At 37.8% G+C, this 24,997-nt stretch overlaps 2 protein-coding genes across 2 annotated transcripts in view; one reads left to right on the top strand and one right to left on the bottom strand.

The window, feature by feature from the left end:
- Window positions 1–15,950: 15,950 nt before the first annotated feature.
- Window positions 15,951–17,592, bottom strand: LOC133523524 (YTH domain-containing protein 1). Its single transcript, XM_061859168.1, has one exon. It carries the CDS (start codon window positions 17,357–17,359, stop codon window positions 16,016–16,018), a length of 1,344 nt encoding a protein of 447 aa, XP_061715152.1. The 5' UTR covers window positions 17,360–17,592; the 3' UTR covers window positions 15,951–16,015.
- A 4,537-nt stretch (window positions 17,593–22,129) lies between these two features.
- Window positions 22,130–24,997, top strand: part of LOC133523521 (ganglioside-induced differentiation-associated protein 1) — a 3,328-nt gene continuing 460 nt past the window's right edge. Inside the window, exons 1-4 of the mRNA XM_061859166.1 lie at window positions 22,130–22,369; window positions 24,049–24,241; window positions 24,471–24,650; window positions 24,752–24,952. Coding sequence (XP_061715150.1) covers window positions 22,250–22,369; window positions 24,049–24,241; window positions 24,471–24,650; window positions 24,752–24,952 — 694 coding nt within the window. The 5' untranslated portion in view covers window positions 22,130–22,249. The remainder of the gene's footprint in view (window positions 22,370–24,048; window positions 24,242–24,470; window positions 24,651–24,751; window positions 24,953–24,997) is intronic.

The raw sequence follows: 24,997 nt of genomic DNA, 5'->3' as shown, positions 1-24,997 counted from the left end.
TTTAAATAAGTCAGTTTAAAAAGAAAGTAAATGTTTTTCCGCCAAACATTGTCTATACAAACAAGTCTGTCAGTCAGGAGGAAAGTCACAACACACAAGAAATGTAGGTTATGACTGGAATTGGCGCCATTTATAATTTGATCGGAAAAAATTCTAATACCATAGACAATCAGATCTTTAATTAGAATCTGTCCGAAACGGCCTTAATATATAAGCGCCTTTAAAAAAGTGAAATTGAATGAATGTAACGCAATGATAATAATTATATTAAATATTCATCGTCATTTATATTGATTTATTAACAAATATTTATGTTTAATTCATACGTTTAAATATTAAATACTAGTAGCATAATTTTTAATAATGCAATGCAATTAACATTTAATTTCGATATTACTTGGTCTGAAATTGCGATAACTAAATAATATGGCATATATCACATATATGGCTGTTAGCCGTTGCTCGTAGTACAAATAAAAAAAAAAGCGGCCAAGTGCGAGTCGGACTCGCGCATGAAGGGTTCCGTACCATTTATGACGTATTAAAAAAATCTACTTACTAGATCTTGTTCAACATTTTACCACTTTGGGCACACATTTTACCACTTTGGAAGTGTCTCTCGCGCAAACTATTCAGTTTAGAAAAAAATGACATTAGAAACCTCAATATCATTTTTGAAGACCTATCCGTAGATATCCCACACGTATGGGTTTGATGAAAAAAATAAATATTTTTATTTTATGACTTATTAAAAAAACTACTTACTAGATCTCGTTCAAACCAATTTTCGGTGGAAGTTTGCATGGTAATGTATATCATACATGGTAATGTGTATATCATATATTTTTTTTAGATTTTTCATTCTGTTCTTGGTGTCTGAATTAAATATTTTCATTTCATTTATTTCATTTCATTTTAGAAGTTACAGGGGGGGGGGGACATACATTTTTTCACTTTGGAAGTGTCTCTCGCGCAAACTATTCAGTTTAGAAAAAAATGATATTAGGAACCTAAATATCATTTTTGACGACCTATCCATAGATACCCCACACGTATGGGTTTGATGAAAAAAAATTTTTTTTTTAATTTGATGACGTATTAAAAAAAATACTCACTAGATCTCGTTCAAACCAATTTTCGGTGGAAGTTTGCATGACAATGTATATCATATATATTTTTTTAGTTTTTTCATTCTGTTATTTTGGAAGTTACGGGGGGGGGGGGGGGGGGGGGCACACATTTTACCACTTTGGAAGTGTCTCTCGCGCAAACTATTCATTTTAGAAAAAAATGATATTAGAAACCTCAATATCATTTTTGAAGTCCTATCCATAGATACCCCACAGGTATGGGTTTGATGAAAAAAGATTTTTTGAGTTTCAGTTCTAAGTATGGGGAACCCCCAAAATTTATTGTTTTTTTCTATTTTTGTGTAAACATCTTAATGCGGTTCATAGAATGCATCCACTTACTTAGTTTGAACAGTATAGCTCTTATAGTTTCGGAAAAAAGTGGCTGTGACATAATCGGACAGACAGACGGACATGACGAATCTATAAGGGTTCCGTTTTTTGCCATTTGGCTACGGAATTACTTACGGTTTTTCGGAACTTATGTACGAAATATCATTTGATATTTACCACTAGCTTTTCGGTGAAGGAAAACATCGTGAGGAAACCTGCATACATCTGCGAAGAAATTCAAAGGTGTATGTGAAGTCCCCAATCCGCATTGTGCTAGCGTGGGGACTATAGCCCGAGCCCTCTCGCGCATGAGAAGAGGCCTGTGCCCAGCAGTGGGACGTATATAGGCTGAATTATTATTATATTATATTATGATATCATATGGGCACTCTTTATTTTATTTTATATGCACAGTAGTTTTTTTTTATGTACACTACTACTAAGTCTACAGACTACAGAGTGTACTACAACCCTTGCTCTTTATTCTGTCTCTTTCACACCAATGGAAAATGAAAAAGTTAGTAAATGACTGCAGGTATAAATAAAGTATATTAGTGCGATAGAAAGACAGATAGTGTTTCGTTGTCGTGACGTAAAAGATTGTCATGTTGGCTATGCACCCATGGCGCCTAGCCAACATGACAATCGTTTGCGCATGTTAGTGCGATAGAAAGACAGATAGTGTTTCGTTGTCGTATCGTAAACGATTGACATGTTGGCCACACACTTGCTTGGTGCCTAGCCAAAATACCAATCTTTTGCGTATATTAGTGCGATAGAGAGACAGTAGTGTTTCGTTGTCGTATCGTAAACGATTGGCATGTTGGCTACGCACCCATTATACCTAGCCAAGAAGCCAATCGATTGCACATATTAGTGCGATAGAGAGACAGATAGTGTTTCCTTGTCGTATCGTAAACGTTTGGCATGGTGGCTACGCACCCATGCTGCCTAGTCAAGATGCCAATCGTTTGCGCACATTAGTGCTATAGAGTTTCAGTTTTATTTGAAATCACGTTAGGGTTTGTATTATTATTTTTGACCCGAATGAAGTCCATCCAGGTTCTCATGATGGAGTCAGGAGTTGGTTACCAGGAGGCCTACCGCGAACCACGTTCGACGTGTTGCCTCTCTGTCGCACTTGTAAATTCGTACGTAAGTGTGATAGGGAGGTAACTCGTCGAACGTGGTTCGCGGTAGGCCCTCTGAACTCCTAATCTATTCATTATAATTCCATCGTGTTTGGGCTCAAAAGATTTGCCCTGACGAACACCATCGATCTAGATGAGATCCAGGGTCTCATGACGGAGTCAGGAGTTGGTCACCAGAACTCCCCAGAACTCCTAATCTACTCATCATAACTCCATCGTGTTTGGGCTCAATAGATTTGCCCTGATGAGCACCATCAATCTAGATGAAGTTCAGGGTCTCATGATGGAGTCAAGAGTTGGTCACTAGAACTCCTAATCTACTAATTATAATTCCATCGTGTTTGGGCTCAATAGATTTACCCTGACGAGTACCATCGATCTAAATGAAGTCCAGGGTCTCATGATGGAGTCAGGAGTTGGTCACCAGAACTCCTAATGTACTCATTATAATTCCATCGTGTTTGGGCTCAATAGATTTGCCCTGACGAGTACCATCGATCTAAATGAGGTTCAGGGTCTTATGATGGAGTCAGGAGTTGGTCACCATAATTCCTAATCTACTCATCATAACTCCATCGTGTTTGGGCTCAATAGAGTTGCCCTGACGAGCACCATCAATCTAGATGAGGTCCAGGGTCTCATGATGGAGTCAGGAGTTGGTGCTAGAACTCCTAATCTACTCATTATAGATCCATCGTGTTTGGGCTCAATAGATTTACCCCGACAAGCACCATCAATCTAGTTGAAGTCCGCGGTCTCATGATGGAGTCAGGAGTCGGTCACTAGAACTCCTAATCTACTCATTATAATTCCATCGTGTTTATATCAAAACCCGTCTTTTGCCTTACCGGGATATGTAACCTTTAATTTGTTGAATATTTTTTATGGCTGGTAGCAATTGAATAAAGAGAGTATTTGCGCTCATTTTGAATTTAAATTTTGGAGGATTCGAGATTGTCAAGATGGAGAATTTTGGTTTTGGAAAGAAAAGGCAGATCGATTGTGATTCTTGGATTGAGAAGTCTATTTTGTTCCCTGGGTGTTTGACCGGATTGATTTTATTTCTTGTTTAAGTATAGTTATAGCACAAAGTTTTCTATAACCCATTTCAATATTCTGACACCAGTGCGTTATATTTTACCGAACTTGGAGGTGCGCGGCGGATCCGATCGGGCCGTGGTGTTGGTGGTCGTGATCGCCTGTGCAAAAGGAAGCTTTTGAACCCTTCTGTCGAGAGGACTCCGGAAGGTGTTCCCGAATACCGATCCTTTTTTTTTTGAGACGATTTCCTACTGACAAGTTGGGTTGGGTGTTGGGTGTGTATACGTTGTGTACAAGTATACGCTGTCTTGTGTTTCCTTGTGTTGACGGCAAAGCCGTGGAAAAGTGGTTAAAATGTAAGTACTGTGTTGGAAAGTGAAGTTTAAATTTATCGCTAAACATGTGCACCTTCAAAAAAGGTATTACTTAAGTATAACAATCGTTATTATTTTAAGTCGGTTATAAAGGTAATATCTTAATGATGTCTCGTGAACAACTAATTCCATACCTACTAATATACCGACAAGTTATCGATACTGTCATATGAACATTTTGTCAAGCCCTAGCGTAAAGTAACAGTTTAGTTTAGGTTTTTTTACACAAAATATTCTAAATTATTGACTAATATGATGAAATATTAACACACAATTGAAGAAAAACTTATAATGAACTGTATAAATTGGTTTTTTACACTTTTTATGCTGTTAATTTGATAAAATATCGTTACGAAAATTTCGCTAGGAATACCATAATTACCTGTGAAATGAGTATTTTCCTGGGTTTTTTGGCCCTGAAACACTACAATCTGGCACACAACATGACACCATCTTCACTAATTACTTAATATATATTTTTCTTTTTGATTCTCTTATATTTTTCACGTCAAAAAATAGGGCAATATGGATCTTGGCCGCCTTCGCCGACTTCGAACTCAAAGAATGGTTACGTTTTCTCATATGTAGTCTGCCTCTTTCGCACTCATGGCTTGTTCATAAACGTGATGGCTTCCCTTTCGCACACTTCATCTGTCTGTCAAGCGAAGCGTTTGACATGTCACTGATAGGGATAGGGACAGGGACGTCAAGTTGTGTTGTGTGTCATGTTGCCTCCTTGTTACACTTACGTATGAATTTACAAGTGCGACAGAGAGGGCTCGCGGTAGGCCCTCTGAACCGAAAGGAGCCGGGAAATGGCGAAAGGATGAAGTGTCGCCCCACTGCTATTACTTATGAAAGCAAAATAATGTAAATAATCGTATATGATTTACAGGGGTCGGACAAAAAGTGCGCATGACGTCAAACCACTTATAGGATGATTTCAAATACATAGTATTTTTGATTTTCATAAACAATTATCACTTATCATTTATCAACCTCTTTATTAAACGATATCGCCACTTGAAATGAGTAAGTACGTTTTTGACTGACACATTGTCAATCAGATGAACAATAAATTGACTTCGTTACTGTTTAGCTATTGTATCTTCACGATTATATTTAGCTAAAATTTATATTTACTAATGTATAAGAAAACGCTCTAAAATGTCATGTCATCTTTACTCGAATATTGTGGCAATTTTCCGTTTTTGGAGGTACGTGACAAACACGTATACTGCTAATCTTACCTACTGTTCCCACTTTTGACTATTAAACCTATTTATCTGAGGATCCCACAGACTTGTTCTAACTAATTTCAAATAATTATACCTTATGGTAACAAGTTTCGTGAAATTTATTTTATTCACTACATCACCCTACCACCTGTATTATTAATTCCATGGATTTATTTACGTTTATTTTGTTACTTCATTAATACTACTTTGTTACTACATGTCACACGGAAGTTTAAATACAAACTTAAACATCATCCTGTGTGCAAGATTAAGTACGTCATTTTTACGTCATCCGCACTTTTTGTCCGACCCCTGATGATTTATAATTGTTACGCATAGGTACGCTCTTATTTTTACAAAAGTATTTTTCGGTAAAAGGGCATGTCAAACTCGCTTACCTTTTTTTCTACTTTTCTTTGTAATGCTAAAAACAACTAACTATGTAGGTATACATTTTTCTACCTTATTGCAATGGATTAAGGTAAATAAATGTATACATATTTGTGAACGCGACTACCTACCTACCTACAAGTGTAGATGCCAATACGCCAATAATATCACTTCTACTGTGGTTCTACGTCCGTCTTACTCTTACTGTATTAGTAGGAGATACGTTATAAGGAATATCTAGGCTCATTTGTTATTTGTTTGTGGTAAGAAATAAATGATAGATAATATTCACATTCGGATTCGGATCCGACTTGAAATCCGGAGGGCGCGGGTACAAACCCCGGCTCATACCAATGAGTTTTTCGGAATTTATGTACGAAAAATCATTTGATATTTACCACTAGCTTTTCGGTGAAGGAAAACATCGTGAGGAAACCTGCATACATCTGCGAAAAAAATCAAAGGTGTGAAGTCCCCAACCCGCATTGGGCTAGCGTGGGGATTATAGCCCAAGCTCTCTCGCGCATGAGAGGAGGACTGTGCCCAGCAGTGGGACTCATATAGGCTGTTTTTTTTTAAATATTCACATAGATGACATTGACAATGACACGTTGCAAATAGGCTGCTTGCCAAGTAAAAGTGCGTACGGACAGAAAAAAAATATTTTAGTCAACTAGGAACCCTTATCTTTTGGTCATGTCCGTTTGTCCGTCTGTCCGCAGCTTTGCTCCGTAATGCTAGAAAGCTTCAATTTGGCACGGATACTAAATCATGCATGACGACAGAACGATAGAATAATAAAACCGGCCAAGAGCATGTCGGGCCATGCTCAGAGTAGGGTTCCGTAGTTACTCTTCCGTCACAATAAGCTAAACTGGAGCTTAAAGTATAGTAGATTGTTAACCAAGGGATGAACTGTGGGTATACGTCTTTTTACTATGAAGGGGAAACTTTTTGCGATAACTCAAAAACAGCTAAACTGATCATATCCGCTATAGTTTTCATTTAATGTCTTTCTTAAGCTCTACTTCCAAGATTTTTTTCATATTTTTTGGACCTATGGTTCAAAAGTTAGAGGGGGGGGGGGGACACACATTTTTTTTTCTTTCGGAGTAATTATCTCCGAATATATTCACTTTATCAAGAAATGTTTGTTGAAGACCCCTATTAGTTTTGAAAGACCTTTCCAACGATAGCCCACACTGTAGGGTTGAAGCAAAAAAAAAATCACCCCCACTTTACGTGTAGGGGAGGTACCCTAAAAAAAAATATATATATTTTATTGTACGACTTTGTCGGCTTTATTGATTTATATATCCATGCCAAATTTCAGCTTTCTAGCACTAACGACCACGGAGCAAAGCCTCGGACAGACAGACAGACGGAGATGCTATAAGGGTTCCTAGTTGACTACGGAACCCTAAAAAAGCGGCCAAGTGCGGGTCGGTCTCGCCCATGAAGGGTTCCGTACCATTTATGACGTATTAAAAAAAACTACTTACTAGATCTCGTTCAAACCAATTTTCGGTGGAAGTTTGCATGGTAATGTGTATCATATATTTTTTTTAGATTTTTTTTTCATTCTGTTATGTTAGAAGTTACAGGGGGGGGGGGGGGGGGACACACATTTTTCCACTTTGGAAGTGTCTCTCGCGCAAACTATTCAGTTTAGAAAAAAATGATATTAGAAACCTAAATATCATTTTTGAAGGCCTATCCATAGATACCCCACACGAATGGGTTTGATTAAAAAAGTTTTTTTTGAGTTTCAGTTCTAAGTATGGGGAACCCCCAAAATTTATTGTTTTTTTCTATTTTTGTGTAAAAATCTTAATGCGGTTCATAGTTCTTATAGTTTCAGAAAAAAGTGGCTGTGACATAAACAGATGACGAATCTATAAGGGTTCCGTTTTTTGCCATTTGGCTACGGAACCCTAAAAACAAGAAATAATTTTTTTGAAAAAAAAATCGGTTTAACCTAAGAGTGTGGAGCATCGTGGGATAAGTGAATATTTTCGGAAACAATTGCTTCGAAAGAAAAATATGTCCCCACCATTTAACTTTGGAAAAAAAACCTAAAATTAAAGCATAACAAGTTATTTCAATGAAAACTATAGCGAACATGATGGGTCTAACCGTTTTTTAATCATTGCAGAAAGTCTTCTCTTCTTTGTAAAAAGACGTACAAAGCGCTGCGAAGGTACTCCCTTATGCTTATAATGTACATGATATATACTAATGAGTCTAATGACCCCCGTTTAGCTTATTCTGACAGAATGGTAACTACGGAACCCTACACTGAACATGGCCCGACATGCTCTTGGCTTGGTTTTTAACTAGGATTTTTTTTATGAAGGAAAATTCATTTTCTAAAATTCTTTACCTACCAGTGGTTTATGCTCAGTACCCCTAGTGTCAATAAATTCGATTTCGAAACGTGACATACGCGTTTGCGTTTAGTCTCATTTTGTATGTGATTTAGAAAGAGCGCGCCAAGCGGGACGTTTTGGAAACTCAAAATCCTATACAAAATGAGACTTAACGCAAACGCGTTCGTCACTGTATGATGTCGATTAAATTTACACTAGGGGTACTGTTGTTACCAGTGGTAACATCTACCCGTTTTGACGCTACAGTGAATTTAATACTTAAACAGATATAGACTGCAAAAACTATAGTCGCGATTTTGATTTGCTGCAGTTAGCTGCCACCCAGATAAGTAGGTACCTATACTTAATCAAAGAGAATTTGAAATAGAGGTGGATTGTCAAAGAAAACTTTGTAGCCACAGTAAATTTAGTGCCATCTTTCGACACATGATTAAAATTTTAGAACTCCATTTTATACACCAATCCACCTCTATTTCAAATTTTATTTGGTATAATACAAGTAAAAAGTATTGAAATTCTTTCTTTTTTGAAGTAGGAAAAAAAATTAACCTATATCACCGTTGCTACGAAAACAATATGACCGTCAATCATTGAGTTCTATAGAGAAGCCATGCCAAACAATGAAATTCTTTACCTAAAAAAAACCTGTACCACGCGGCCAAAACGTCGTATGTGCAGTGAAATTCATGACGCTTACGCGTTTAGGCCGCGAGATTCACGGTTCGCTTCCATAGTTTGTTGTCGGTCGACAACAGCTTATGGCGCAGAACACTGGTTCTCTGTGCCGGTTCTACACGTAGTAATAATAGTTCAATGCCATCAACCGATCGCATGCAAACTCTCGATCCAGGAAAAACCACAATATTTTCGTTCAAGCTCCGTAAACACAATACCTATAAGAAATTGAGGTACCTAAGCAAGGATATTTTGGTTCAAGGAAATAGGTATATGTTAACTTCCTGCAACTACATAATTATGTACGATGGGATTCATATTTCTAAAGAGAATTACTAATAAAAAGTAGTGTATAATTTTATAAGTCGTTAATAGGTGCAAAATATATCACAGATCAACACAACATGAAGTTGCATAAATGCCAGTCTTACATAGGTCCTCGAAGAAACCATATTTTTAGGGTTTTTATTGAAGATAAGAATTTAAACTTCCAACCTCGAATTAACTATGTTTTAGGGTGTAAATAAAAATAAACAAAAATATACCATATTTTTGTACCTAATTTGTCTAGTACAAAGCAGTTTTAGGCCTTTTCCGTACTATGTATACTTGCCGTCCGCCAAAGGAAGAAAGGTCGACGCTTTGGATGACAGCGAGTAAACTTTGAGTGAAGTCTTCTCTTCTTCTTCCTTCCCTTATCCCACCTATGTGGGGTCGGGTCTCCTTGTCAATTTGCGCCAGAGTGGTCGGTTCTGGGTTGTCTGTTCTTCGATGTTCAGGTTCTTCAGGTCGTTTCTAATATTGGACCACCACGTGGATTTTGGCCTGCCACTTCCTCTAGGGCGTTCAGGAAGGCTTAGCGCAATGTTTACAATATGGTCATTTCCTCTTCTTCGAGTGTGGCCGTACCATCGTAGACGAGATTTAAGGAGTTTGTCTTGAATTGGAGCCACTTTGAAACTTCCGCGAACGTACTCGTTTCTTATCCGGTGTAGTCTTGTGACACCACCAGCCCAGCGTAGCATCTTCATCTCATTTACGTGAAGGGTTTGCTCGTTGTATTTCTTTATGGCCCAGCACTGAGCCGTATAGCATGGCAGGTCTCACGGCCGTTTTATACACCTTTCCTTTCGCTTTAATGGGCATACGGCTGTCACATAGAACCCCTGATAAGCTTCGCCATTTGAGCCATGCCGCTTGTGTTCTGTGGGAGACGTCTGCATCTATATTGGCATCGGATGAGATGACAGATCCTAGGTATTTAAACTTTGTTACCTTAGGTACAGGATGTTCTTCGATGCACACGTCTCTGTCGTCTTGGACTTCGGTAGAAAATTTGCATTGCATGTACTCGGTTTTGCTCCTGCTAATCTTGAGGCCATTTTGTTCCAATGCCTTAGTCCAGGATGTAAGTTGGGTCTGCATGTCTTCAGCTGACTTGGTTAAGAGTACTACGTCGTCCGCGTATAGCATACACCATGGCACCGGCAGTTGTATATCCTTGGTTAAATAATCTATTACTAAATTAAACAGTAAAGGGCTTAAAGTGGATCCCTGATGAACACCAACTTGGACTTCGAACGGTTCGCTAAGGCCACCTGGGATTTTGACTCGAGTTGTGCAGTTGTGATACAAGTCCCGGATTATAATGATATATTTTTCGGGAATGTTTTGAGCCCTGATCGCTTGCCACACTAATGTTCGGGGGACTCTGTCAAAGGCCTTTTCTAAATCAATAAAGACAACATGCAGGTTCTCTTTATTTGCTCTGTGTTTTTCCATAACGATTCGCAATGCGTGAATAACATCTGAAGTCGACTTATTTGCTGTGAAGCCAAATTGGTTTTCAAATTTTGAGAGTGTGTGATGTTAATTTGATTCCTCTGTAATTTGCACATTCGCTAACATCTCCTTTATTTTTGAAAAAAGGTGCCAAGTAACTATTTAACCAGGAATTAGGAATACTACCAGTTGAGAGAATAAAGTTGAATAATTTCGTGGATGACAGCGAGTAAGCTTTGAGTGAAGTAATATACATATTTGAAAATTATGATGATTGATGCCTCGAGAGCCTTGACCTTATTAATTTCTTTTCGATTGTGGTGGTGATAGTGGGCCAATTGCACGAAAAGCACAAGCAAAATGCAAGCAGAAGTCTTTTTTTTTTTAAAGTTTATTCCTTATTTTTACAAAGAGATAGTCTACTCGACAAACTGAAAACGGTGAAAAATAGAGATACTACTCCCAAAAATACGTGTGATACCTTAGATACGTAATATGTCCAGGAAAATGTATTCAAGGCGCTTATTAACACACACAAAAAAAACAAAAGTTATTAACAAAAAAAGGGGGGAAAATATTTATAGATATTCTTATTTCCCCAATATCTCAAGAAGTATTCATATTTAAGAAATCAAAAGTGATATTATAAAATAAGAGAATATTTCCAGTAGAAAAGTCCATAATTGCAAAACTGTACCTCCATTATTTGTACTTTTTATTCAACGTTGAAAATAGGTATCCGCGCGTGATTTTGGGTATGGGCGCGCGGCTTCAGAAGCAAGTACGTCATATTGAATATTTTTTAAAGGTATTATTGTCTATGTAAAAATTGAATATGTTATGGCGTATTCTGAATACTAGAGAATCTATTACCGTCAGAAAAAATACTTCAAGATTATTTTTCAACAAGTTAGGAAATTGTTTATTAATAAAATTTTCTCTAACTTCCTTCTTCATTGTAAACAAAAAAATATATAAATAATTATAAAAATCTTTTTGATTTATGGAGCCCTTCTTATATACATGCTTAACAAGATCACGTTTTAAGTTTTGAAATAATTTATAAGAAGGGCTCCACTAGGCGAAATATTTTTACTCTAAATATTTAAAAAAAAATTCAGACAAGTTCGAGAAAATGTGTTACTTAATAATTGCCCAACTTGTTGAAAAAATAACTTTAAGATAAATTTCAAACAGTATTACATTCTCTGACATGTTTAAAATGCACAATATCGTGAGTCAGAATGGCGGGTGTGCCTAAATAAAAATAAATGAAAAGCATACCATATTTTTGTACCTAATTTGTACTATTTAGTACCTCCGTTAAAACCACAAATAAAATGGATCATATTATAATTGAATATGAAGGTACAAAAATTTGGCTTTTATAGAATTTATCAATAATCACGAGAACATATCGTAATAAAGTACACCCGCCATTCTGACTGTCAGGATGGCGGGTGTACTGTTTTTTGGTGATAAATTTAAGTACCGTGAGGTACAATTTTTTTTAAAGGAGGTACTAAATAGTACGAATTAGGTACAAAAATATGGTATGGTTTTCATTTAATTTTATTTAGGTACACCCGTCATTCTGACTCTCACACAATATCTTTTCCAAATTTTAAAATGTATATTAAATAAAATTTTATGTTACGTACTCGCTTTTTCACACCGCGCACGTTTCCCAAAAATGAGACGCGGAGGGCTGTGTTAAGCGTTGACTAAAAAGTATAAATAATGGAGATACAGTTCTGCAAGTGAAGAATTATTGATTGATTTCCTCCACTTTAATATTATTATATTCAGATTTCTTAAATATTAATAATTTTTGAGACATTGGCGAACAAGGATGTCTTCTTTTCCCGACTTATTTTGTCTACAACTTTTGAAACTTTTTGTACGTAGTGATTATATGCTCTTTGCTTTTTGTGTGCTAATAATAAACGCTTTGAATACATTTTTCTATACATCATTCCAAATTCAATGAGGTATGACACGTATTTTTAGTAGTATTTCTATTTTTCACTATTTTGAACTTGTCGAGTAGGTACACTAAATAGGGCAAAGTTAGTTTTTGGTTCGAGTGCTAATTTTGAACCCCGAGCAAGCGCAAAATAAAGGAAAAAAGAAGAGCAAGTGCGAAATCTTGAGCATGGCGAGGAACTCAAAACCACGAGACGTAAAAATCTTTGATGTCATTACTGCACATTCAATTTTTCATCTCGTTCACACGGCGGCGCCTATGCGTGACGAAAAACGAAAAAGACTTATTAAGAAAGAGACAGGTTACATAATTGGACTTAAGACGATAGGGACGTATAGCGATCGAGACGAATAAAGAATGAGTGACGAACACAGAATGAGACGGACATAAGAAATGAACGAAAAACGATTGGGACGAATTACCCTGATACCCAATTATATGGCTCGAAATGAAACTTTGATTTACGATTACTCCTGAAAGATTAATTTAAATTGAATGGTGTAAGGGACCATTGTAATCTGTATGAAATGCTTAATATAACTAACATATTTATTTTGATAATTGTTAATAATGTATCCATGTAAATAGCTTTGCAAATGCCACATATTACGTGATCTTTTTCTAGAAGTTAAGAATGGATATAGTAAGTTATCCTTAAAAGATAGACATTTAACATCGCGGACTTTTTTGTAGACCTATGAATGAGAAACAACCCCACCATACATTGTGTTGTTATAGCTCAAAGGGATTAGGCAGCGTTTTCGATTAAAGCTCCTAGCTAGCGTGATTTTTTCCGACAACATCGTTATATTTCAAACAATTTACACAAAACCTTAACAAGTTATATACTTAAGCCTTCCTCAAGAATCACTCTATTGATAGATGAAAGTCGTATGAAAATCCGTTCAGTAGTTTTTAGTTTTGGAGTAGTTTTATAAGATTTAGTGAATTGACGTTTTCCCCTAGACTTGCGGACACTAGGTTGCGTGACAGTCGTGCACGCTCCCAATAAAGCGTGCGGGGACTCCGCAAGTTGGTTTGGTGGTAACTACTGCGTTTTTTTTCCAGTAGTTACCACTGGTATAAGGTGGGATTTTTTCCCCAGTAGTTACCACCAAAATGTTGTTAGAGTTCAATACTATATAAAACAGTCTATAAATAGTATAGTATAAATATAGAATGCCTCAATAAAAAAGTATAAGTGACTTAGTGTTTCAGTTAAAATATATCAAAAATATTAAAACCGGTGCAAAATATTTATATATTAAATATTATAAGGAACATTCTTACACAGATTGACTAAGTCCCACGGTCAGCCAAGAAGGCTTGTGTTGTGGGTACTCAGACAACGATATATATTATATACAAATGCATAAATACATAGAAAACATACATTACTCAGGAACAAATATCTGTGCTCATCACACAAATAAACGGCCTTACCGGGATTCGAACCCAGGACCATCGGCTTCATAGGCAGGGTGAAATGAAATGAAAACCTGGCGGCCCGATTCGAAGAATGATTAAGACAAGTTTAAGATCTTTAAAAGATCGATAACTAAACGACTTTCAATAAATAACGTCACAATTATGCTAACGAACAAACATATCAGTCAAAAACAGACTATTTTTGATCACTTTTAAGGAAGTTTACTGAATCCAGGGCCGGATTTAGGGGAGGGCAACCGGGGCTACCGCCCCGGGCCTCCACAAAAGAGGGGCCCCCCACAATAGAGAATTCGGTAAATTTACCATTTTATTTGGAAAAAATTTGGGGCCAGGGGGCCTCCACTCCTTTATTGCCCGAGGCCTCCAGACCTCTAAATCCGGCATTGACTGAATCAGTCTCTTCTTCCTCGCGTTGTCCCGGCATTTTGCCACGGCTCATGGAAGCCTGGGGTCCGCTTGACAACTAATCCCAAGATGTGGCGTAGGCACTAGTTTTTACGAAAGCGACTGCCATCTGACCTTCCAACCCAGAGGATAAACTAGGCCTTGTTGGGATTAGTCCGGTTTCCTCACGATGTTTTCCTTCACCGAAAAGCGACTGTAACTGGAAAAAAACCTTCCTTTTAGTAGTTACCACTGGTAAAAACTCTGTGGTAATAATGCACATGACGCAATGCATCAGTGGGGCGTGGGGCGTGGCCCTATTAACTATGCGAAATATAAGCGATGATACCGCACGGCGTGGGTAACATGCATTTTCATGGGAGGACATTTGACTCTTATAGAATATTATGAGTATGTCAGCAGCGCTAGTCATGCACAGAAGGAATATATCTGAAGTAGAGATGGGCTGAATATGGAGTATGCCGAAACGAATATTCGGCTGAATTATTCGGTTCATCTGTATCACTTTAATAAACCATTTGAAAACGCGTCAAATACATTAGTAGCTAAAGATTAATTGCTCCCTAGGTAATTCCCTACAAACAAAGAGGTAAAAAAGAAAGGACACGCAAAAAACACTCCAAATAATTAAAACATCTTATGGAATCAACATGTCTCATTTAAGAGTCACTATATTGCGTTTTAATATTTTTAATGACAATTGGAAAACGTAACCTGATGGAAAGAGTACTTGAAATTTTCTGATGGAGCTTACATTTTAGTGTTGCAACGAGTCATAGTTAAAATATTTGCCGAATATTCAACGCTTTCACCGAATAATTCGGCCGAATGCGTGCGTTTCCAATGTGCCGAATCTGTCCAACTTGCCGAATACCGAATTATTCACTCCTGAACTGAAACTAGAATTTGATAAGGAATTTAAATGGAATAATGAGATTATGGAAATTGGAAAAGCTGCACATGATATTTGTCATTTATAGCAGCACATTTTACTCAGAAATGATAAAGGCTTAACGCTAACTAACGCTCGAATTCGAGCCAATCGTGCAGTCTAACGCCACAACGCTATCACGCGCGCGATTGGTCACAAATAGTTGCGTTGCACGGTTGGCTCGAATTCGTGAGTAACACAGTAAAACACTAGCACCATTCCTAGTGCCCGTAAGGCCCATCCTTGACTGTATGTCAATGGTTAACTATCCGACCACATTTATATTTTGAAAGCAGTATTGTGCTGAAAAATGATTGTAACATCCTAGCAAAACACAAGAGTGAGAAAACTGAGAAATAAGGGGCTTTAAGCAAAAACCACGCATACATAATAAATAAGGGTAAAGTACCTATCAACATTTCACCCTTGTAAATCACCAATTACACTCATATCAAGGTTGGAGTTTAAATTCTTAACCACTAGATCAAAACAATGTTTTTTGTTCAATTTTCCTCATTTTTTAGATCTTCTCCATTTGCCTGCTCTTGCAACTTGAATGTCCCATTAAAACACGGACTAAATAAATTCAAAATAGTCCAAACTGTAACCATTGTCCCGCCATAAGGTTCATCACACACACCAATTTTATATTTTCAAGCCAATAAAGTTCAAAGTTCAAACACAATTTTTATTTATTAGTGATAATTAATTATTTAATACATCGGTGGTGATACAGGCTTTACCGTCGGTCACGGTATGATCTGTGGGAGTCACGGTCGCGGCTACGGCCGCGCGAACGGTCTGACGTGCGCCACAGAAACTCATCCACTGAACGTTCATAGGACCTCTTATCATACACTAGCACAGATCGAGGATAATCGGCCAACGGAGCGTCATAGTAGCGTGGCGGAGGTGGCGGGGGTGGCGGAGGCAGGCCATCATATGAGGCAAGTGCGCCACTGAATCCTGGAGGAGGCACATATGGCAATGGTGGGAGCTGATGATGCATGGATCGCATATACTCAGCTACATATGCCTCTGCTGCTGCTGAACTACTGCTGCTGTAACTGTCCCGACCACGTGTAAACCACAGGGGCAGCCTATCGCGCATGTATGGTGATGGAGACCTTCTCTTATATGACCCAGATGATAGTCTGTTCCTAGGCGGCATAAAAATTTTACGCCTGCTCCTAGATGAGGTGTTCAGCCTTGCTCTAAAATTAGAACCTCTTGTCAACAGTGGGGCTCTATATGTTCTATAATTACCACCACTCTTTAAGTAAGCTTTTTTAGATGCTTCTTTAGACTTCCGGAGTATTGGTGTCATTTCAATACCTTCATCTTCTGGAAATAATCTGCATAATTCTTCAGCAACTTTTGGCTCAATTTCTTGACCATCTCGTCCAATTTTTACAGGTTTACCTTCATTCCAGGGGTTGTACAAATGCAGAGTGCTACTGAATGGCAGCTCCTTGCGACAGATCCAGTCAACTTTAAATACACCATCCAGTACTTTAGCAGATAATCCCGGAGGCAGTACCCAGGATATGGGCGGCACATCTCTTCTCGACTCGCTGCTCAGACGCGCAAATCCTGCAAACTTACCACTTTCCTTCACTGAAAATATTAATAGTACATTTCTTGACTCTCTATAAGCCTGGTTTAAATTTGCTTCATTTTGTGGCAAAGTTGACCACACACCTTTAGCTTTGGACAGTGTAATATTTTCAGCATTATTGGACTTAATTAAAAAGAATCTTGTATCTCTGAATAAATAATTCAGTTTTGTCATGTAATCATAGGTCTTTGTTTTATTATTGGCGGCTGTAATGCGTGTCCTTTTAGTTTGTATTGGAGAATGGCTTTCAGACTTTGTACGTTTACGATTTGCGCGTCTTTCTTTTGACTTAGAACTGGCGGTACTTATGCTTGGAGAGCTTGAATCACTTGAAGATGAGCTGGATACTTCGCTGCGTGTATCATAATCTTTTCCTTCCTCGAGCTGTTTCAGTTCCTCTCCTATTTCTGCCTCGACTTCACCAACGCCAAGATTCACGGCGTCTGTGTTATTGGATGCCTCCATTTTCAGTTACTGTATCACAAGCTAAGATCATGTAACATTAAATTGAGAGTTTACGTTGACATATTACGAGAAGAATAAGCTTGAATTTGTCTAAACAAACAGAATAGAATGTTGGAGTGGTATTATATTTTGATAATTAAGCACAATAACTATGTTTACCAAAGAAATAAATCCATAAAAACACCACCCACCACCTCATTCTGCTAATAACCATAAACACCCAAGTATGAGGCAAAAATACAGATAATTTATAGAAGCAAGTAAAAAGTTGGCGTCACATTGCCTCATTTGCCTTTACTCTTGATCTATAAAGCGGAGCACGCTCTTTTTTTTGTCATACAAATTTGAACCTTATCATAGAGCTAGAAAGGTGTTGTTACCAGACTAGAGAAAACGGTTCACTTGAGATAGCAAAGGTGGGGCGCAGTGTCTCACTTACACATGTTGCCAATGTTAAAAACATACCATTCTGGTAGTATTCATTATATATCAATATACTACTGAAATTAAAAACCTTCTTATACAATTTTAGTGCTATATTCATGGGGCCTACCGCGGAAACCGAAATTCGCATATTGCGGTGATCTTTATCTTTTAATCTCACTAAGACGTAGTAAGAGTGACAGAGAAAAATGCCCGCAATTGACGAACTTCGATTTTCGCGGTTATAGCCCAGAGTTCGGTTCTGATATCTTTTCAGTAATTTGTAAATTAAGTTAAGTATGCAAATAAAGATCTCTATCTCTCTATCTCTATCTAAATAATCATGATGTCAATATTATTAACTGATTAAATCAAGCATGTGCACAACAAAAAATCATTAATTTTAATATGGTAGACATTGTAGAAACTATTAACATTAATTGGTATCCCCAACTTGATGACATATTTTGGAGATATTTTCAAAATGGGTAAAAATGTTATGTGACAGCTTGTAGAAGTGAAAGTTTTGCTGATTGTGGTATATTTTTTCTAAGATGAACCACAATCATTCAATTTTACGGTAAAAATACGAGACGATAATTGTCAAACTCATTAGGCTGACTATGATGTCGCCACGATGTGAACCAGTTTTACACAATTCTTATTACGTGTTACGTGCTTAAAAGTAAGTTTATCTAAATATATGTGTCTTTATTTCGGCATGATTAAATTGTTGGAATGAGAGCTATTACATAATAAATAATTGCCAAAATTGAAATCCAAATTCCTTAAACATTTCAGACTTACGTTTATAAACATTTTATAAATCATATTTTAATACTGAAACGGTTTATCGAACTATTTATGTATACGTTGGGTTGCCATACGTCCTGTATATACGGGACTGTCACCGTATTGAAGGGTCGTGTCCCGTATTTGTACCTGTCCAGTTTTTGTCCCGTATATCGATACCGCTGTATAATGCCTAGAGTATTGTTTACCTATGTAACTAAAGAAAGGGACATAACGGAGCCGAGCTATTTACGTATCTTTCATTAAGTACTTTAAAATTATATCTAAAAAAATATTTTGCATATTAATGGGATAACATATTAAACATAAAATAATAAGAGTCCCAGAAAATATGTATGAAATTGAATACAACATCGAGTATTCATTTGGTAGTGAAATTTACATTCATGAGATTTACACAGTATGTATGTGCTTGGTAAAAGCGTTAAAATAATAAGGTGCTTCGGGGTAACTCCAAACAGGATAAAAAATAAATATTTAAACTATAGATAGTACTCTCGCAAAGTATGACGTGTTTCTTATATATTTGATAACTTCATTGTCTAGCACTTACTGACCAAACATTTCTAAATGCGCCAAAAAGGAGTGGTAAATATATTTTTTGACAAAAATATACTATATTTTACGTTTATTTTTATTTCTGACGCTAATTATTGCTGTTATGGTGAAAATCATGATTATACATTTTATTATAAAAATAAAACAATAAATCAGTTTTTTAACGTGTAATCAATATTCAAAAGTATAATTTCCACACAACATATAGCTATCAAAAATCAATCCGAGACCTAACTGATCACCGACAGGATTCTAAAAAGGCCACACAACATATGCCTATCACAAACCAACCCGAGACCTAACTACTCACCAAGAGGATTCTAAAAAGGCCACACAACATATGCCTGTCACAAACCAACACCAAGTTCCCTCGCACTTCTTCGAAGATCATCATCAAGTCAATCTCGTGACCAAAGACCTAACTGCTCACCAAGAGGATTCTAAAAAGGCTACACAACATATGCCAATCGCAAACCAACACCGAGTTCCCTTGCAATTCTTCGAAGACCATCATCAGATCTATCTCGTGACCCGAGATCTAACTGCTCACCAAGAGGATTCTAAAAAGTCCATACAACATATGCCTATCACAAAGCAACACCAAGTTCCCTGGCACTTGTTTGGAGTTCATCATCAGGTCGATTTCGTGACCCGAGACCTAACCGCTCACCAAGAGGATTCTAAAAAGACCACTCAACATATGCCTAGCACAAACCAACACCGAGTTCCCTCGCACTTCTTCGAAGTTCATCATGAGGTCCATGTCGTTACCCGAGACCTAACTGCTCACCAAGAGGATTCTAAAAAGACCACACAACAAATGCCTGGCACAAACAAACACCGAGTTCTCTCGCACTTCTTCGAAGTTCATCATCAGGTCCATCTCGTTACTCGAGACCTAACTGCTCACCAAGAGGTTTCTAAAAAATCTACGCAACATGTGCTTATCACAAACCAATAACGAGTGCCCTCGCACATCTTCGAAGTTCATCATTAGGTTCATCTTGTGATATTAGACCTAACTGTGAGTACTGGCCACGGGACTCTCGCCGCCGATCGAAATTCAAAGCCTCGGATGACTTGACATGCCTATATGTAACTTAATAAATGTTTGTTATTGTTGTCATTCATTACCTAAAGGGCCCTCCACACTCTTGCGCGAATCGAGGCGCGAAGCCGCGAACGCGAGTGTGGAGGGCCCTCGCGTCGATTTCGCAGATTGTTCACCCCTTCGCGCCTTATTCCCCGTTTTTTGTCGGTATTTGGCCCGCGTCAAAGTTGACGCGAAGCGCGAACTTGCAAGACTCCACACTCGCGATCGCTTCGCGCCGCGATTCGCTCACGAGTCGGTTTTCAAACAAATTTCATTTCCCAAACAATTTTTTCCAACTGTACATTTTTCAATCAAATTTTCCCTATATACTTATTTGACAGATTTCAATTTAACAAATTACCATTTCCCTAACAATAATTAAATAACATTCATTAGACCAAAATGTTTCACTTGGTTTAAAAAAATTTAACAATTTTTAGTTTATCAAACATTGAACATGTTTTGTTGTCTAATTTTATTTATCTTTTTAAGTAAAAATAAAATATGTCATCCTCCCCGACGGCAGCCCTAGAGGCCATACTAAATCTACCGCCCCTTCACCTGTATTTGGAATTGGAGGCGAAATATAGTATGCTTAGAATAGCGGGCGCGAGGAGAGGTAAATGGTTATCGCAAACTCTGAGACTGCTTAAGGAATCAGTACACGATATTCCTGTTCTTGGGATGCCGTCCGACACGATGGCACCCAAATATAGTCCACACAAACTTTACTCAGTGGAACTCCCCAAAAGGGAGGACTGGTCAAACAGTCAAATCAAGTGGAAAGAAGGAAGCCTGAGGTGGTACACTGATGGCTCCAAATCCGGATCTGAAGTAGGCTGCGGAGTGTATGGCGAGGCGCCTAGGAAGGGCATTAGCTTAAACCTAGGACGTTACTGCTCTATATTCCAGGCAGAGGTATACGCCATTCTAGAATGTGCGTCGATGAACCTGCAATGCAACAACGGCAAAAATACGATCTATATCCATTCGGATAGCCAGGCGGCACTCTTGGCCCTAACCTCTGATGTTACTACATCAAGGCTAGTCGAGAACTGCAGGCAGCTACTGAACAACCTTGGAGCCAGGAACAAGGTTGTTCTACGTTGGGTCCCGGGGCATGCGGGTATCGCAGGAATCGAAAAGACCGACGAACTCGCGCGAGCAGGGGCTAAGGGGAAGAACTTCAGTCCTGAGCCTTTTTGTGGATCCCCAAAAGCCTAAAGCGGCTCACCCTAAAGACCTACTGTCACTACAAAACCATTCAGCTCTGGAGAGAAACTACATGCTTGAATCATTCCAAGGCGCTTATCAAGGCCTTCAGCAAAAAGGCGGCCTCGAATGCCTTAGCGCTGTCTAGGAACCAACTGCGCAACTTGGTAAGGGTGCTTACTGGGCACTGCGGCCTAAATAAGCACATGCTCACTATGGGGAAACGTGACATGGGGCGGTGCAGACTCTGCATGGAGGCAGAGGAGACGCCTTTGCACAACCTCGCAGAGTGCCCTTGCCTAATGCGCACTCGTGAGTCAATCCTGGGCAGACACATATTACGTCCGGAGGAGTTAAGGTCTCTCGAGATCAAGAGGATCCTGCAGCTGTTTGCAGTTGTAGGTTTGCATCGAGAGTTGTAGTAAGTGGCGATCACAATAGATCAGGAATGGTCGCAGTGATATGTAGGCTGTAGAGCCTTAACAAAGAAGAAGAAGATTGTTAACGATGTCATCGGGACTGATTTCGGGCGCGTTATCGGAAAGTGTGGATATTATTGGCGCTTAGACGATAAGAATAAAAATTGTATTCTAAAAAAAATTAATATTGGTTATGGTCGAATGTCACCTGATTTTAGTTTCTGTAGGTTGGTCTTTCTTATTTGATCTGAAAAAGCCGCCTAACAAAACTTAATACTTATGTCATGGGTTTCTTAACTTTTTATTACTCTTTGTAGGTAAATAAGTTGGAGCTGCCTGGTGCGTCTAAACAATAAATAGATTTCTATAATCATGCATTATGTTCAAAAGTATCTTGAAAAATTACCATTACCGAAAGGAAGTGCGAAATCCGTTAATAGTGGAACCAATATCTTCCTATACTGTAATTACTACAGCTTTTATTCTCAAAAGGTAAGAATTCGTGAATCATCTCTTCTCTTTAGATTATATCTTATCATGAAATGACCTCGAAATAACTATGATATTATAAATAAATCAAGATTATCTGTCTAGAATTACAATTTAAAATGTTTACCTACTATCTTTTTTATTAATCCAGTAACTTAGTCGCCTTTTGTAATGGGGTTCATTTGCGTCAAATCCGATAGGTAGTTCTGATTATTTTTTGCAGACTTGTTTATGATGTTGGCTCAATGAATAATCCAAGTTTGTGAGCTCGAGCGCCAAATCCAACTTTGTAAAAAATCGAAAACACCGCGAACATTTCTGTTTTTTTAATCAGTAGGGTAAGTAAATGCAGTGAGTATGCACTTTTGTCCCAGGCGGTGCCGCTTGGCACGTTTGTTCCTTAGGTCTAACAAAACTGGCCTATAACCGCGAAAATCGAAGTTCGTCACTTGCGGGCATTTCGCTCTGTCAATCTAATTACGTCTTAGTGAGAGTAAAAGAGAGAGATCGGTCCGCGCAATTTGCGAAATCCGGATTTCACCCTGATTGGCCCTGTAGCCATGAGATCGTACCGCGCCTATGCCCCAAAAAAGGGGGGAAAAGAGGCTCACCCGGTCCAATTTATGCTATATTTCTTCTTGCTCTTAACAACTAGGGCAAGTTATATACAGGATGTTTATTTAGTTACCTGCAAATAATTATGGGGTGAATATATAGGTCATACTGAGCAATTTTTATAATGGGACAAACCTCAAAATCGCGAATTAAATTACTCTCTCATACAACAAGGTCAGACAGCCAAAATGTATGAAATAGCCAATTTTTTTCACGATATCGAGGTTGGTCCCATAGTAAAAGTTGCCTAGTATGACATATAATCACCCCATAAATTATTGCAGGTGACTAAAGAAACACGTTGTATCATTTTCGTATAATTTAGGTACGAGGAATCATACCTTATCATCCAAAAATAAACTGATTTTTGCACAATAAATGAAAATTATGTATATGTATTTTATTTGTGACAATTTTGGCCTTTACAATCAGTGTGGCGATTTGTACTAAGTAAATAAAAATTGGACAATTTAGCTCATTTATTCCTTATTGTAAAAATATGTAGTGCATGTCACTGACGATTTCCATAGAAATTTAATTATGGCAAAAGCCAGGAGAGCCGACCCTTTCCCTCGTAGGCACGATACGATCTCGTGGCTACCGGGCCAAATCTGGGCTACAACCCCGAAAATCGAAGTTCGTCAATTGCGGGTATTTTTCTGTCACTAATTACGTCTTAATGAGAGTAAAAGAGAAAGATCCCCGCAATTTGCGAATTTCGGTTTTCGCTGTAGGCCCCCAGCTTTGTTCGAGCTTGGGAACAATCGTGCCAAACGGGTTCGCCTGAGACAAAACTGCATATACTCAGTCTAGAATAAAAGTTCGAAAATATTATAAATTTGGAAACTATTATCGAAAAACTAAATTTAGACGGGTTTATCGATTTTTGACAAAGTTGCGTTTGGCGCTCGAGGTCTCAAACTTCGATCATTCATTGGGGTAACATCATAAACAAGTCTGCAAAAAACAAAAATCAGTACCGTATCTGACGCAAACGCTTATGTATAAAGATACTAGATTATAGTTAGGTATGTAATACATTATTTTACCCATTTGTTTTTTTACAGGTGTTAATGGCATTATACGAAAAAAATGTGGAATTTGAACCACTACTGCTTGATATTACTAAAGGAGAACAATATTCTTCCTGGTTTCTTGATATTAATCCACGAGGAGAAATTCCTGTACTTAAAGTAAATAATGACATCATCCCAGATTCAACAAGAATCCTTGATTACTTGGAGGACTATTTAGATCCTAGTATGTGATTTGAAAATATTAACATTTTTAAAAGTGCTTCCCAATTTTTTATATTAAATAACTCCCTTTACGCGCCGTGTTTGCTACTATTTAGTAAGTGAAGATATGTATGTGTATCTTTAGAATTTAAAGCCGGCAGACTAAGTGTACCTACTAGTTCTCGATGCGCCTGAATAATTGCAGCAATTGATAAGATAGGCTTCTAATTAAATATTTGGTTTTATTTTAGAACTTCCTCCACTAATTAATGTGTCAACGGATAAAAAGGTTTTAAATGACATAAACAAATTTCGTGACCTGATTGACGCACTACCAGCAGGTGTTATTACTGTGGGTTCCTTCTTTCACCCTCAGTTATGTGGCAGGCCTAAGTTGCCTTTTATTTTGCCTGTCAGAGAAGTCCTAAAATGTGAGTAACAATTAGTACGAAAATTAAATGTTTTTTTTTTTTACTTTTTTCTTCAGTTAAAATGTGTAATACTAATATTTATAACACTCACATTTTTGCAGGTGGGGACTTAGGCAGTTCCAAAAACCTAAGAAAATTAGCTGAAGAAAATCCAAAAGCAAGAGGCATTCTGCTGTACAAAGCAGAAATTCAGGACAGAAAACATGAAATACTTACTAGTGAAGAAGAATATTTAAAAGTATTAAACATAGTTGACCATGTCTTAGCTCAGGTTGAGGAACAGTTGAAAGAACAAAATGAAGGTAATTTGCATACAATTATTTAGAATCAAGACAAATGGACATGTA

The sequence above is a fragment of the Cydia pomonella genome, chromosome 12 (assembly GCF_033807575.1).
Source record: "Cydia pomonella isolate Wapato2018A chromosome 12, ilCydPomo1, whole genome shotgun sequence".
NCBI classification, from domain to species: Eukaryota; Metazoa; Arthropoda; class Insecta; order Lepidoptera; family Tortricidae; genus Cydia; species Cydia pomonella.
Note: the sequence above shows the minus strand (reverse complement) of the source record. Positions and strands in the feature narration are given on the sequence as shown.

Excerpts from the sequence above, each read along its gene's own strand:
- LOC133523524 (XM_061859168.1), bottom strand. The coding sequence starts at position 17,359 with ATGGAGGCATCCAATAACACAGACGCCGTGAATCTTGGCGTTGGTGAA.